At 42.0% G+C, this 16,280-nt stretch overlaps 1 protein-coding gene across 1 annotated transcript in view; it reads left to right on the top strand.

Annotated features, from left to right (window-relative positions):
* PKP2 (plakophilin 2) overlaps positions 1-15,927 on the top strand; it is a 40,118-nt gene extending 24,191 nt beyond the window's left edge. The window contains exons 7-13 of the mRNA XM_054631866.2: positions 5,145-5,262; positions 6,858-7,019; positions 7,429-7,602; positions 9,158-9,311; positions 11,243-11,432; positions 13,314-13,401; positions 14,956-15,927. Coding sequence (XP_054487841.2) covers positions 5,145-5,262; positions 6,858-7,019; positions 7,429-7,602; positions 9,158-9,311; positions 11,243-11,432; positions 13,314-13,401; positions 14,956-15,024 — 955 coding nt within the window. The 3' untranslated portion in view covers positions 15,025-15,927. The remainder of the gene's footprint in view (positions 1-5,144; positions 5,263-6,857; positions 7,020-7,428; positions 7,603-9,157; positions 9,312-11,242; positions 11,433-13,313; positions 13,402-14,955) is intronic.
* The last annotated feature ends 353 nt before the right edge of the window (positions 15,928-16,280 follow it).

Below are 16,280 nucleotides of genomic sequence, written 5' to 3'. Positions count from 1 at the left end.
ACAAAGTCAGTGCTTGGGACTGCTCCAGAATTGCTGTGAGCTTTCCAGCCTTAGTTAAAAGTCTCTGCAACTGCCCTTATGTAGGTGCTTAAGGATACATTACCTATTTTAAAAATATGACATCCACATTCTAATCCTTCTCATTTTTAAGAGCTTCAACACTGAAAATTAGAAATAGAAAAAGAAGGGCTTGAAAACTCCCAGGTAAAGATGATCTGCAGGATTGTCACATCCTTTCTAGCACAGAATAGTTTTTAATGAGGCTTACCTATTTGTACAGACTAAATAGCTGAAATCTTTAAGATTAATCACTTTGCATCTCTTCTCTGGAAACTGACTCACCTCCCAGATTAGATCACTAGATTTATTCCTTCCTTATGTATTAGGAAAACAGAAAATCTCTGCATCAATAAAAAGAGCACACCATGGAGTAATGAAAGCGTGCACTGAGGGAATGATGTTACTTATGAATATGTTAAAAGACTCCACTTATTTGCCAGAATATAAATCTGTAATTAGTCTTCCCTTTTGTGATGCTAACGTGTTTGTTGGGTGTGTTGGTAGAGTCTATAGCCTGCAGCTCCTATTAGAGGGTAAAAACACTGCTTTGAAGTGCAATACATTATGCACAGTACTGTATTTAGTTACAGGAGAATGCCAGAACTTCTTTTCAAAAATTCCCATAAAACTGTTGACTGAAAAGGACAAGCACAGCCCAAACCAACCCCAGAACCTGGTGGGGGTATGTGCACTGCACCACACCATTACCAGATTATAAATCAAAGCTTCCTTCATCCTTTGTGAGAAAACAGCAGCAGGAGAAGTGAATCCATGTCTAGCAGATAATATTGCAGGTACTTCAAGCACTGGAATGAGAGCATGACCAGACCAGTCCCCAGCTCCTGCCAGAAGCAGTGGGGTCCTGAATCTCTGTGTCACTGATAAGGAAGTCTGACCTTAGAAGGATTTGTTAATCCCATTCTTTAGGTCTGCATTTTGTCTTAAGACCCTGGGAGAAGCAAAGCCTTACAGAAACCACAGGTCACGAGCTTTATGTAGTAAAAAGAAGCTGTGTAAACCATGGAGTTCTGAATTGGCAGTGAAAATAAGTAATAGTGTTCTTTGGTTGTGAAATATGAGAAAATGCACTCTGCTTGGACCCACAGAGTAAGCCAAATCAGCAGACTTCACTGCCTGCCTGACAATAAGCTGAACAAGTAAAACTGGTGTATTAAACTATCTAGAGGAGTGTTACAGACAATTGTAGACAAGTCCTGTAGGATTTTAAAGGTAAAGTCTCTTTTTCTTGGCCTGAAAGTCTTACACATAAAAGTTCTGCTTCTAGTTCCAATGCAAAGGATAAAAATCTTACTTCCCCATACTCCTGAGTCTGAAAGGATAAGATCCCAGCAGCATGTAGAATGCATGGTTTTGAATATTATCTATATACATAAGTGAACCTCTGGCTTGGTTTTTCCTCTGAAAGGAAGCCAAAAGTAGAAGGCTGTTGGATCACACCTTGAAAGCTGATAATGAACTGGTTCCATTTTTATCTTGAAACACCTTTTCCCAGAACTTCTGCAATGCTGAACTTTCCCAAATTTATACACAGTTATCACATTCTCCCCTGCAAAACATTTAATTTAAGTGCTGAAGCTGCTGTACTTCACTACAGAGCCTTCCTTTTTATCTGCCCTGTAACTGAAGCATCCTCTGCCCCTACGTATTCTAGTTTTTCAAAACTTTCTAGACAACTATTTCCAGGACAGTCAGCTAACCTCTCTCTTCTCACCCAGGAAAACAAAAGTCATCCTTCCTTTTTCATTATTATTTTTCACAGTTTGTCTGTCCCAGCCCCTGTCTGAGCCCCCTGTGAATTACACAAGGACAGTGGAGAGCTGTGTTTGGAGGGAATGGTGTCACTGCAACCCAGGAGGCTGCAGAAACATCTGCTTCTATTTACCCTGGAGAGAAGTGAGGCCAAAGCTCTCCCCATGTGTTGAAAAGCTTGGACTCACAGTGGCAGTTTCTAAGAGAGAAAGTAAAACAAGTGACTGATGATAATAAGTCTTTGAACCAAGGCCTCTTGCATAGCATTGCCATTCCTTTAGGTTTATTTCCATCCATTCTTATCTCCTCTTGCCTCCTCTTCAGTTTATCTGCTCCCCCAATTCCTGAAAGGAATTTTGTTCCTTCCAACAAGCAGTTGGAAGCCTGGCACATCTAGTTACCAAGTGGATACCTTTACCTCCTTGGTGAATTTTTGAACTGTGCAAGGTATGAAGGGAAAAGAATTTCCAAAAATGCTGTCTGGAAATTGAATTAAATTCCTATTACCAGTTTTAGCAGGATGAGTCCCAGGAGCAAAATCCTTCTTCTTATCAGTTACGTGGACCATTGAGAGCAGTTCAAGAACCTTCTCCAACAGTCAGTGCATGACTCAGTGTTGGCTTAGAGGGAGTATCCCTTTCATTTGCTGCCATTTATCAGCTAATTGAACATTTATTATCATCATTCCATTTACTTCAAAGTCACCCTTGGTTTAACTGTGTCGAATGTCTTTGTATCTACCTCACAACTCTCGATCAAAATAACATTTCCCAACAGGAAATTAGCTGATCCTCACCCCAGGACTGTGGGCAAAGAGCTATTTTATATCTGATTACAGTTGCACCATGCATGTGTGCAGGAGGGGATGGAAGCAGAAATGCAAGATGAGATAAAGGAGGCGTGCAGACAGATCAGCAAATGTCACAGTTTGGGCACGTCACCAGGATTACCACAGCCAAGCATGCCCAAAGTCAGGCATTTTTCATAAGTGGGTGCTGCCAAATTGTAAGGTCTGAGTCATTTAGATGACAGCATCCCCACAAAGTGGCAATCTCCCCAAGGCTGTGTTCTCCTCCATTTTACAAGCACTGAGTATTTCAGGGCCTCCTGGAGCTCCACTACAATCAAATCCAGCTCCCGAGCTCAGAGGGTGGCATTTCAATTGTCAGGAACCTCAAATCTTAGGAAGCCAAGATGAAGTCAGTTTTTAAATTCTCTAAGCAAAATGTCTCCATTGTTTCAATATATATATATATTTAAATTTACATTTCTGTGACATTTCTTAGAAATTATTTTTTTTTTTTTTTACAAATTGGATGATATTTATATCTCCTGGAATTTCTCAAGCTTCAGTCAGCAAACAAATTTAAGCTGTCAGCTGAGGTTTTGCCTGAAATGCTCTTGTCTGACCCTGTTTTGAGTAAGGTGGGTACAGCAGTGTTTGGAGGGGTGGGAGAGCAGAAGCTCTTCCCTTCCCAGTCCATGATGTCACCCTAAGGACACAGGGAAAGGGGAAAAAGGAGGAGCCACCTGTGTACAGGTGTGCACAGGGGCACTCACTGATACCTGAATCTGGATGAGCATCAGCTTCTTAATGAAACAGAGCCCAGGAATTCATTTCCCTTGCAGAAAAGGACAGTGCCCCTAACTCAGGCTCTTCTCTGCCTCCTGAGCTAGAAAAGCTCTTTGCTCTGCTCCTGCTGACAGCAAAGCCAGGGCATGGGCTCTCCTTGCACAGGCATTCAGCAGGAGCAGTTGTGAAAAGTTCGGGGGATTTTAGAATATGTGGGACAAAACCAAACACTGCATCAGCTGAAGTGTCTTTGGCAAGGGAAATTCCACACTTATCTTGAACAGTATTTTTAGTCTGTGTGCCCCAGAAACTATTTTTGCTATGCACCAGGAGGGCTGTACACTTCTGTCAGCATAAACATAGGAAAGGGTGACATGCCTTGACTGTGACACATATAGGTGAAATTAAATTCCAAAGGGATTTATATGGCAGGCCATGTTGTGGGATCTGGATATTGATTCTGTGATACATAATTCCATGAGAGAATAAATGAACTCATAAATAGAGACATCATTAACATCATGACCTAAAGTAAAATTGTAATTACAGTATGTAATTACATGTAAAAAATTACAGTAAAAAATTACATGTAAAAAATGTAATATTACAGGTATGTAACCTGAACATGTACTTCCCAGAGGAAAAAAAAAAATTAGTAGAAGTAAAATGACAGTGTATAAAATGCTACATTCATTTTACAGTCATAAGCCACAGGAAAGCTTAAACCTTACTAGCTTTGTCATTAATAAAATTGTAAACATTGTAATTTTTAATGGGCAAAGCATGGAAAATAAGCAACCTGAAACTATCTAAAGAAACACATCCCTCTGTGTTTTGATGGATGCTAAGATTGGCATGGGCTAATATTTAATGTTATTTCAAACAAAGAAGCTTGAATGTCCTTTGTCCAGCAGAGCTGCAGGAGTCAAAAAAAAAAAAAAAAACCACCTGGATTTACAATTCTGGTATTCCGTAATTCAGACTTTGCTGAGTTGTAAAAATAATTATACCTCAAAAGTGGAAGTATTGTTTCTTCCATCAGTAGCTCATTTAGAGCCAAGCAGCTTCAAGCAGAAAGTGTGTGTTTGGTGTGTCAAGAGTTTTTAAATCAGTTTTGTAATTCATTTGTAAGTTGTACTTGGTTTACTACAAAACCCAGGAAATGTTACTTGAAAGGCAGGCAAAGGGTGGGTCTGTGCATGTGGATGTGGAGATGCTGCTGGAACTCTCAGACCATGTGCCTGTAGATGGGTCAGCTTGGATCAAAAACCAGCTCAGTGTAAGTAAATTAATTCTAATTTACTTTCCATTTCCATTCTGTGCATGGAAATTTTTACAGGCATCTCTCCTCTGATATTTTCACCATCCTAGACATTAAAATTATAACCGAAAATGGAATATAGAAAACAAGTCCAAGTTTTGGGTTGGTGTTTTTTTTTTTTTTTTGACTCCTGCAGCTTTTTTTGACTGCTTAAAAAGGATTGACTCAACTTTGAGATGAAAATTTGAGCCAGATCTTACCTTACCCATCCAACCACAGTGGTTTGTTTCCCTGGAGTATTTATTTTTGTCTGAAAGTTTTATCTAGAGGAGGCTCAGATTGTCTTACACCTCTGAAGAAAAGACACAGTCAACCTGAACTTCAGTATCTTTAAGTTCTGGCTGGAAAAGTTTGTGAGAGGAGCACAAGAAAATACCTTTGACTAAATCTCTTCTCCCCAACATTTTCTTTCCCGCACAGAAACATGAGCTCTGCTGGCCCAGAAGGAAGGAAGAAGATGAGAGAATGTGAGGGCTTGATTGATTCTCTTGTGTATTATATCCAAGGAGCTATTGCAGACCATGAGCCCAATGACAAGGTACTCTTTGAGATGAAATGTGTTTTCCTAGAGGAAATTGCCAAGTGAACATTTTTCTGTTGTTGTTTAGAAACCAATGTTCAGAAACAGCTGTGATGCAATTGCAAAACTTCTTTCCAAGGCTTTTAAAACTGCCACCAAAGGTGAAAGTCCAGTAAGAATCTTTTTGAAGTATTTTTACCCTGCAATCAAAAAGAATAGTATAACTCAGCACTGGGAAAACATTTTCAGAATATCTAGAGAGAAAGGTAGAAACTTCTGGGTTTTTTGGGTGGGTTTTTTTGGGTAGGTTTTTTTGGGTTGTCTGTTTGTTTCTGTTTGTTTTGGGGTTTTGGTTTTTTTTTTTTTTTTAAGTGAGATAAAATCACAGCTTTCAGAAGTGCTGGAACACAAAAGAGTCAGATGTTGCCTTTTTGGTTGTCTCAAGGTGCTAGCTAGCTAGAAGCTTAAAAAATCAATCTGCTTACTCTCCTATATATTTAATGCTACTCTCCTATATATTTAATGCTACATAACCTTTAGGAAATGAAGAACCCAAATCCCTTTCGGTGGCAGTGTGATTAAGGAGCTTGCATCATTTAGAACAGAAGTAATTTTCCTAGGTTTTTTTAGAAAAAAAAACCTGCACTTTTTTTCCTTGCTGCCTAAGCCTAAGGCAGTAACTGCAAGGACATGGACACCTCCAGGTGCCAGTTTCTCTCACTCTTCCTCCCTCCAGCGAGTGCAGGTGAACCCTGGACGCAGATTCTGTGAGCAGAGGCTTGTCTTTCAGCTGGGTGAAGTTGGGTGAGAAGAGCAGCTGTCACTGACATGAGCTGCAGCCTGTAGGGCACCTCGGGTGGGCCTGCCATAGCTTGTGCTGTGCAGTGGTAATTACTGCACATTTATAGCTCTCTTCTAGGATTAGTTACTTGAGCTTGCCCATCTCCCTGTAGCCGGTGCCATTAGCTTCAGGGAGAATCCAGCACATTACACGTGTGCCAGTAGCTCCCTGCTGCATTTTGTCTCAAAACCACTCATTCCTTTTTGGCTTTCAGAAGAGGAGCAACTGGTAACAAAAGCTCTTTGCCACTGGACTCATCACTCAGAAATTGTAGACCTGACCTTAGCCACGTTCAGGAAGGAATGTCTTATTTAAAAAAAGCATTCCACCACAGAAAAATGCTTCCTCCTTGGGGAAGATGAAAAGCTTTCCTCTTGCTGATGCTGTGGTGAGGTGTGTACATGATCATCTTTGCTCCTAAGCCCTTAAACATTTCTTGGCACATTTCTGTGTCGAGCAGCACTCGCCCAAACAATTCCCAGGCACAGCTGAGGAATTCTGATGTCCCAGGACCATTTCCAACAGGCAGGCACCCCACTCCCAGTGCAGCCCCGAGTGCCAGCTGCCTGCTGGGCTCAGGAACATCCCAGGGCATGTTTCATTTCTCAGTGTAAGGCACTCTGGTGGATCACTGCCCTGAAGCCTGGCTCTTCCATGAGGCATTAGAAACTCTGCAGTCAGTTACTGAAGATCCACAAATCTCCTCCCATGTCTGTACATGTCCCTTCAACACTTGCCAAAGCTTTCAATTTTTCTTCTTTTGTTATTTTAGGCCACAGAGAACTGTGTGTGCATTCTACACAATCTTTCCTACCAGCTAGAGCTAGAGCTCCCTGAGAGCTATGCCCAGAGCATATATGTGCAAAGAAGAAACATTTCTAACAATGATAAAACACCAGGCTGTTTTGGAACACGGAGCAGAAAAGTAAAAGAGGTAAAGTACACGATTAGTTACATCTCATTTGGTTAATAACTTGTAGCAAACTCTGAACAATAAGGCTGTAATCTAATTAACAGGCTGTTATTGATGTATCTGGTAGGGTGACACTTCCTTGCCCCAAAAATGCAAATTTCTTGATAGTCCTTCTTGATACAAATTCTCTCATTTAGCTTCTGCTGATTGCAATGGCATAACAAATGTTTTATTAGTTGACTAATACTCACTGGATGGACTGGCCACTATCATTAAATACTGAAATTTTGCACATTATTCTTTGAACTCAGAACTTGACAGTCTCCAAATAACCTGGTCATGCAGAGTTACAAAATGGCTAGTACAGCTCGTGGTGCATTAAGCTACAGAGATCACTGTTTCTAAAGGCTTGCTCTGTTGGCATGTTTAGAAGCAGCAGGACACCCCGCTTCCTGAGGAAAAGAGCAATCCCAAAGGTGTTGAGTCGCTCTGGCATTCTACGCTGATTAGGATATACCTCTCCTTAATAGCAAAGAGTACCAGAAGCTACACCCAAGAAGCATCCCTGGGAGCTCTCCAGAACCTCACAGCTGGCACTGGACCAGTAAGTCAGCTTTTTTCTTTTTCTTTTCATTTAGTTCTTGATGTGAATGTGTAGAGTGCATCTGAGCTTAAATAAGCACTGACAAGTCACTGGCTCACTGACACAGTGAAGGAAAATGAAGAACATTGAAGGGAAAGTCATAACCAGCAGTGCAGCTTTTCCTTGCTTGGCAGATAGTGGGGTCTATTTCTTCTCCTTCTGTGTACAGCTCCATGTGTGGAGTTTGCCAATTCATCACACTATGAGGGATGAGCAGATGTTAAAAGCCCTAAAAATGTAATTTTTGTGGAAGACAGTCCTGTGGAGAGAGGAGTGCTCTGACACACCAGCAGATCACTTTTGTGTTGAAGAAACTAATGGTATCTGTCTGAGAGAGCACCTGGAAGAAAGAAGGCTTGCAACTTCTTTTTTATCACCTCCCTTTCTTGTTGCAACTCATTTGTAACTGGCTTAAAACTATTTGAAATATGCTTAAACTGGTGCAGAGAGCTGGCTGTGTGTGGCTTTTTTGAGACTCTGCACTGGTGGCAATGACTCAAAATGCCTCTCCACAGATGCCATTGGCAGTGGCCCAGACTGTTGTGCAAAGGGCAAATGGGCTCCTGAGTGTCTGCACCATGCTGCACATCAGCCACCCTGCAACTCATTTGTAACTGGCTTAAAACTGTTTGAAATATGCTTAAACTGGTGCAGAGAGCTGCCTTTTTTCTGAGGCTCTGCACTGGTGGCATTGAAACAGAAGTGCCTCTCCACAGTTGCCATTGGCAGTGGCCCAGACTGTTGTGCAAAGGGCAAGCAGGCTACCGAGCATCCGTGCCATGCTGCACATCAGCCACCCTGCAACTCATATGTAACTGGCTTAAAACTGTTTGAAATATGCTTAACCTGGTGCAGAGAGCTGGGTTTTTCTGAGGCTCTGCACTGGTGGCAATGACTCAAAGTGCCTCTCCACAGATGCCATTGGCAGTGGCCCAGACTGTTGTGCAAAGGGCAAATGGGCTCCTGAGTGTCCACACCATGCTGCACATCAGCCCTCCTGCAACTCATTTGTAACTGGCTTAAAACTGTCTGAAATGTGCTTAACCTGGTGCAGAGAGCTGGGTTTTTCTGAGGCTCTGCACTGGTGGCAATGTCACAAAGTGTCCTTTCCACACTTTCCATTGCCAGTGGCCCAGACTGTTGTGCAAAGGGCCAACGGGCTCCCGAGCATCCGTGCCATGCTGCACATCAGCCACCCTGCAACTCATATGTAACTCTGGCTTAAAACTGTTTGAAATATGCTTAAACTGGTACAGAGAGCTGGGTTTTTCTGAGGCTCTGCACTGGTGGCAATGAAACAGAAGTGCCTCTCCACAGTTGCCATTGGCAGTGGCCTGCACTGTTGTTCAAAAGGCAAGCGAGCTCCCAAGCACCCGTGCCATGCTGCACATCAGCCACCCTGCAACTCATATGTAACTGGCTTAAAACTGTTTGAAATATGCTTAACCTGGTGCAGAGAGCTGGGTTTTTCTGAGGCTCTGCACTGGTGGCAATGACACAAAGTGCCTCTCCCCAGATGCCATTGGCAGTGGCCCGCACTGTTGTGCAAAGGGCCAACGGGCTCCCGAGCATCCGCGCCATGCTGCACGTCAGCCACCCCGCCGTGAAGAAGACAGCGGTCTCCCTGCTCAGGAACCTGTCCCGAAACCCCTCCCTGCAAAATGACATAGGTGAGCAAAAACTCAGAGCTTACTCTGCTCTCTTCACATCAAAGTTTCCTGCTTTGAAAGAAAGAAATGTTGGAAAAACCCCTGATCTGTGAGTTTTGTAGATTTTTCACCAGATACTTGCGGTCACTGTATACAGGGCTTAAAATTAAGAGTTTTGCCTAAACAAGCTTTTCACTCTATTGGGTATTCCTCTTCAGATACTTCCACTGGTGTCACTTTCAAAAATACATAATTGAAGTAAATTCTACACAGATTTGGAGAGGGAGTTTTTCTTCTGCTCAAAATAGGGTAAAGGAAGGTGATTGCTAAGTTTTGTGCTGCCACAGCTGCATAATGCTTCACAAGAAATCACAGAGCATCTCTAATTCTTCTAGCAAAGATCAGACTCTCTCTTATTAGACACTAGGCTTTAAAAGTTTGCGGCCCACACAGTTTTCATGCATTTTTTTTTTTAATAATGGAAGCTATAAGATGCTATAGAAAAATAGTTAATTCTTTTAAATGATCTCATTTCTAAATAAAGCCATTTCTATTCTGAGTATTCTCATTTCAATCTATTGTGTATTTAAGACCTTCTCCCACTGACAGGATAAAATGTGTTCATATAATTTGTTGTTCTTTTTCGTTTTCCCACCAAGGGAGAAAGGGGAAATTCCAGGTATAAAGATAGCTCATGGGACAGATTACCCTCCAGAATTCTGCAGAACAGTCTCTTGGGCCTTGTTTGAGCCTTAAAGAGCATTCCCTATTAATGAAAATCTTATAACATGTTGTTGGGCTGATTTCAAAGAGATAATCCATATGATATTAGCAATTACAGGTGGTGAATCCCCCTGAAAGAGAAGAAATTAAACTGATAAAAAGTTGTGATGTCATCAGGAAAAAATAATTTATGAGAATATGGGAAAGACAGAATAGCATAAAGCTTTGGGGGCAGGTGCTTCATCTTGCACATTCACAGATGTTCTTGTTTTACTCATAATAGAGAGGACTGGAGGAATTTCAGGTGAACCTTTTCTCTACTAAAAGATGTTCTTTTTGATTGACTGAATGCATGTGTGAATTCAGGTCAAATTCCAAAAAGAAAAACTTTGGCTAAAGGAAAACATTTGAGAGGGCACCCTGTTTTCTCTATTATAAGGGTCTAAATTTATCAAACAAAATGAACCTACATTTATCCAAATTTATCAAGCAAAATGAACCTCCATATCAAATGGAGATAAATTTAATATAAAAGATCTCTAGCAGGGAAGTGGCAGCCTGCAGCTGGCACATGCCTGGCTGTGGTATTTTCTGGGATCCCACCATGGCAGGAAGGAAATGAATCTGACTCCATGTTCCTTGAAGGCCAATTTATTATTTTATGCACTTATATTATATTAAAGGATGCTATACTAAAACTACACTAAAGAATAGAGAAAGGATACAGAAGGCTTAACAAGATACTAATGAAAATCTTGGGACTGCTGCCAGAGTCCTGACACAGCTGGATGTGATTGGTCATTAAGTAAAAACAATTCACATGTTGTGTAAACAATCTCCAACCACATTCCAAAGCAGCAAAACACAAAAGCAGCAAAACACAGGAGAAGCAATCAGATAATTATTGTTTTCATTTTTCTCTGAGGCTTCTCAGCTTCCCAGGAGAAGAAATCCTGGCAAAGGGATTTTTCCAGAAAATATGACAGTGACACTTGGTGAGTTCAGTCCAGCACATGAGCTATTAATGGACTGTGCATGAGGCCATGTACTGGCTGCCCACTGTAGTGTGGGTGCAGCTTCACCTGAATTTTGGGGATGTAATGCAGGTAGGAAGCCATGAGTGTGTGTGTGGTGGGAGCACAGAGCTCCCTGCTGAGGGAGAATGGGAGGAATAATGTAAATCTGCTCCTGTTAGTAATGGAATTGCTTGTCTCTCTCCCACCCTGCAGCCAGAGAAGTCCTGCCTGACCTGGTGTCAGCCCTGCCCGAGTGTGTGCCAGGCAGTGAGGTTGCCTGTGAAACCACAGCATCCATCTGCTACACCCTGTTCAACCTGACCCAGGGCAGCTCGCACAACGCCCGGCTGCTGCTCAGCGCCCACGGCCTGCCCAAGATCATTGCCATCAGCATCAACGACAGGTGAGGGCTCCACATGCCTCAGGGTCATTGCCACCAGCATCAACGACAGGTAAGGGCTCCACAAGCCTGCTCAAGGTCATTGCCATCAGCATGAATGACAGGTGAGGGCTCCATAATCCCCAAGGTCATTGCCATCAGCATCAACTACAGGTAAGGGCTCCATAATCCCCAAGGTCATTGCCACCAGCATCAACTACAGATAAGGGCTCCACAAGGTCATTGCCACCAGCATCAATGACAGGTAAGGGCTCCACAAGCCTGCCCAAGGTCATTGCCACCAGCATCAACGACAGGTGAGGGCTCCATAATCCCCGAGGTCATTGCCACCAGCATCAACGACAGGTGAGGGCTCCATAATCCCCGAGGTCATTGCCATCAGCATCAACGACAGGTGAGGACTCCTCAAGGTCATTGTCTTCAGCACCAATGACAGGTGAGGGCTCCACAAGGTCATTGCCATCAGCACCAATGACAGGTGAGGGCTCCACAAGGTCATTGCCATCAGCACCAATGACAGGTAAGGGCTCCACAAGGTCATTGCCTTCAGCATCAATGACAGTTAAGAGCTCCACAAGCCTCAAGGTCATTGCCATCAGCATCAAGGACAGGTAAGAGCTCCACAAGCCTGCTCAAGGTCATTGCCATCAGCATCAATGACAGGTGAGGGCTCCATAATTCCCAAGGTCATTGCCATCAGCACTAATGACGAGTAAGAGCTCAACAAGCCTCAAAGTCGTTGCGATCAACATCAACAACAGGTAAGGGCTCCACAAGCCTCAGGGTCATTGCCATCAGTATCAATGACAGGTAAGGGGCTCCACAAGCCTCACTCTATCCCCAGGCAAAAAAGAAACTGCAACCTCTGCCACTCTGGGGGAGAAAAGCTTCATCTCAAGGTACAGGGCAGCCCAAACAAGGGATGTGAATAGAATTGCACTGATTGGGAAATACAGAAAGATGTCTTAGGACAACTCTCCCATCCATAGCTAAAGTCACCAGGTTCTGGCATTTAAATGTTCCTCATTTAAAGCATTAAAATAACTATATAATATTAAAGCATTTAATATTATATAAATTAATATAATTAAATTTATATAATTTAGGCATATAAAATAATAATATTAAAGCATTTTAAAAAACTCCTCAGAATATAACTGCACCACATTATCTGTATTCTGATATATATGTAGTGACTGATCAGCAGATCTCATCTGTACCCAAAATGTCTTTCCTGTCCATTGTTATACAGCCCTGATAAACTTTAGCAATAAAGTGCAGGGATACATTTTATAGAACCTATAGATCTGCACTTAAAAATAACATATTGGCATTTTAGAGAACAAATTCAAAATTTAATCATTCTTTAATATGTAAACAAATGCAATCAACATTTACTCCAAAGATAATTAATGTTTTAAAAATAGTAACTATTCCATTTGCCTTTCTCTCTCTTGGCAAAATGAAAAGGAAATCAATCTCAGTAAAAGAGGCCTCATGAGGACCTGAATAGTTCAATTCCTGTCTAACTAACAAGAGATTTTACCTACTGGAAAGATTTTTTCAGATGGTTGTTGTGCTGAGGTTATTTTCCTCAGCTGAAATTGCACAATATGATAGCTGCTGTAAGGTGTAGGCTACAGAGCACTTGATTTCTCCCTAAATCTGAAGAATGAGTGGAGCAGGGAGGCATGTTTCATTTGTTTTAGTAATAAGGACAGCCCAAAAGATGCTACAATTCCTAAAGGGTGGCAAACCAGCACTTAGGAGTAAAGAGAGATTAAAAAAATGCTATGAGGTTATGTTTGCTGAGGTCTGTACATGCACCATGATTATTATGTGGGAATTTAAATACGTTTTATCATTCTTTTTGCAAAATGGCAGCAATATGTTCAGCAAAGCCAGCAGGGCTGCTTCAGTCCTCCTCTACTCCCTGTGGTTACACACCGATCTCCACAGTGCCTACAAAAAGGTGAGCACAAAGAAAAATAATCTTTTCCTTCAGACCTAGAACCCTTTCATTTGTCCTCTGGGGCCCTTAGCACTCCTGCACATTTAAGAATCAACCTACGATAGGATTCAAGTGGTCCCTGAATTTGGTTTTCTTATTTACTTATGCATAAGTAATGCATGGCCTTCATTTTTGCTCCTCTGTGTTCATGTTCTCTCCCTCTGTGGTTTTATACCCACTGACAGAGCTTGTGAAAAGCTTTGCTGCTCCTGCCAGGAGTGCCAGGTGGTGGGAAGTGATGCAGAGTGGAGGTGATGCCCATGCACACTGGCTGAACCTGCCTGGCACAGAGGAGCCACGGTGGCAGCAAAGCCAAGGGCAGGGCAGGCAGCTCCCTGCCCTAAAAGCAGAGCAGCTCTGTTCTCCTCGTTGTTTGCACAGCCTGCTAGCCCAGGTTATAGTCACACAAAACCTATGGCAAACATTTACTGCCATAGTCAGGTCAAACAAAAAATGGCCAGCATGAGTCTGCCACAAACCAGTTTGGTTTTTTTAAAGCTCTCTCTCTGCTTTTTCAACCCTCAGCTGAGTCAACTTCCACCTATCAACCTTCACCCTGCATCTCAAACTGATTCTAATCCTTGTGTGTTTGCTGTTCAGAATTTGTCACTTCAAATTCCCTATAACCTAAAACTGTCCCAAGTTCTCAAGCAAGCTGATAGCATTCGTTATTCAGCTGTTTCTCTTTGTAGATTTTTTTTTTTGTTGAAATTTGCTACAAGACACTTTCTTAGCATAAACTTTAACAGTGTTGCATCACACCTAGCAGGAATGGCCCCACAAGCCAGAAATCTGTGTTCCAGAATAAGGCTATTGTGCCATATAAATTCCTAACTAGTTGTCTCTGGTTTTTTACAACTGCATTCCTGAACTTACCATACAATAAATTTACCATACTATCAGCAATATCCCTGATGGCATGAATTTTATGAATTTACTGATAGTTTAGGAAAGTCTATAGGACACATTTGTCAGAGTTGATTTTCCAAAATGCTGATTATTTGCTCTTCCTATGCAAATCAGGTCCCCTAGAGACACCAGGTATGGCATTGAAAACTTCAGAACCACCAAATGTCCAGACATTTTTGAAACTTTAGTCTAATAAGCCACAGAAATCACTTAATCGAACGAAATTGATAAACTCCTGAGTCATTTTGGCATTGCCCTGAGTCATTTTGGCATTGCCCTGTGTTCCTTGTTCTGACAGGGTTAATCTGAGCTAGGTTGATCTCAGCCTGGTTAATCTCAGCTATTAGTCACCTGAAAGTTAGGAGTCTGTAGAGCTGAGGTGGAAGAACAGGCTCCTGGTACAGTCAGTGGAGGGAGGTCAGCAATTCCAGTTATCCTCTCATCTACCCTGGACTAAACGAGCCTGTTCTGTCTCTGTGACTGCTCAGGACTCTGCCTAGACCCCTGCCATGGCTCCTTATCCAGCTTTTAGGCAGCTGGAGCCACCCTTCCCTTGCAGAATCAGCACTGAAGATAATGAACTGTTCTGTTTCTTCCATTCCAAAGGCTGACTTCAAGAAGGCAGATTTCATCAACAGCAGGACCACAAAAGCCTACAATTCACTGAAAGATTGAGCACAACACCAGGAAAAGAGATCCTACAGCAGCCAGTGTAACCATCTTCACAGGGCTGGTGTCACCACCATGATCCACAAAGTATCTCAGAGAAAAAAAGGAGCTGATTTGCTATAAGGACTTGAGTGGCCAGAGTGGCTTTTTTGAGTTTTTAATCCTCATCACCTCGTTGTCACTGACAACATCAGTACCAGTATATCAACATCAATACAAATGTCAGTACAAGAATAACCAAAGATGGATTCTCCAGGATGTCTGAGGTGAAGTTTCATCCAGGTTTACCACGAGTCAGAGCTCCAGATGACTGCCTTTGTTCTATACAGAGGAGTTTGAAATGCTGGTGGGCAGCAAATTCTTTTCAGACTGTTTTATACCAAAAGTTTTCTACAGTGGGTAAGCATCAAGTGCACTGCTCAGAATTTAGTCGTTTTTCACTCTTTTGTTTCTTCACACAGCTGAATAAGAATCTCCAGACTCTATGAGTATGCACAAGAAGCTGTTTCACTACATGAATTATAAAAGCACCAATGAAGTTAAAATTACTATTTTTGTATTGCTTGTTTTCGTGGGCTCACTGGTTCTTAAGCCTCTTTCCTTTGAGATTTCATCAGCAACAGCAGCAAAACTGATTTTACATAGATCTTACCATCCCTTGCTCCTCTCATCCTCCCTCACATGGCTGTTGCATTTTACAACTGTGCCCAGAAAGGATTTTAACTAGAACCACTAAGTTTGAGGCACTGTGTTTCAGACACTTTGGGCTGAACTCAAGCTCATCATTCTTTGCTAGTTGGTGGAGAAATTATTTGTGGGTGTTTCAGTGATTGCTTTAAGCAAATTGCAATTTCAAAACAATTCTGTTGATAATCTATATATAATAAAGGGAGTGGAGTCTTGCCTTTATTTTTGAAGTAACAGACACACACAAGGGGCTGGGCTCTGTGCTGGTTAAGGAATTCATTTGATCCTGCTTCATATTCTCTTACTTGAAATGATCATCCTCCCTACAGCAATTACATGCAATGTGATAACTTTGGGACTATGCCTGCACAAGTGGAAATAGGTAATAGGAGGGAAAAAAATTCCTGAGGACCTGAAGGCTCAGGTTTTCATTACATGATGCTCAAGATGGTAAAGAAGCACTTAAAAAAAAACCCATCTGCTACATTTAGTAAGTCAGATTTTTCTCAAAGAAACCCCACAAACCCAGGGGTTAGACTGTCCATTAAACCAGCAGGAAATTCTTATATAAATAA

Source organism: Agelaius phoeniceus, chromosome 5 (genome assembly GCF_051311805.1).
Source record: "Agelaius phoeniceus isolate bAgePho1 chromosome 5, bAgePho1.hap1, whole genome shotgun sequence".
In the NCBI taxonomy this organism is placed as follows: domain Eukaryota; kingdom Metazoa; phylum Chordata; class Aves; order Passeriformes; family Icteridae; genus Agelaius; species Agelaius phoeniceus.
Note: the sequence above shows the minus strand (reverse complement) of the source record. Positions and strands in the feature narration are given on the sequence as shown.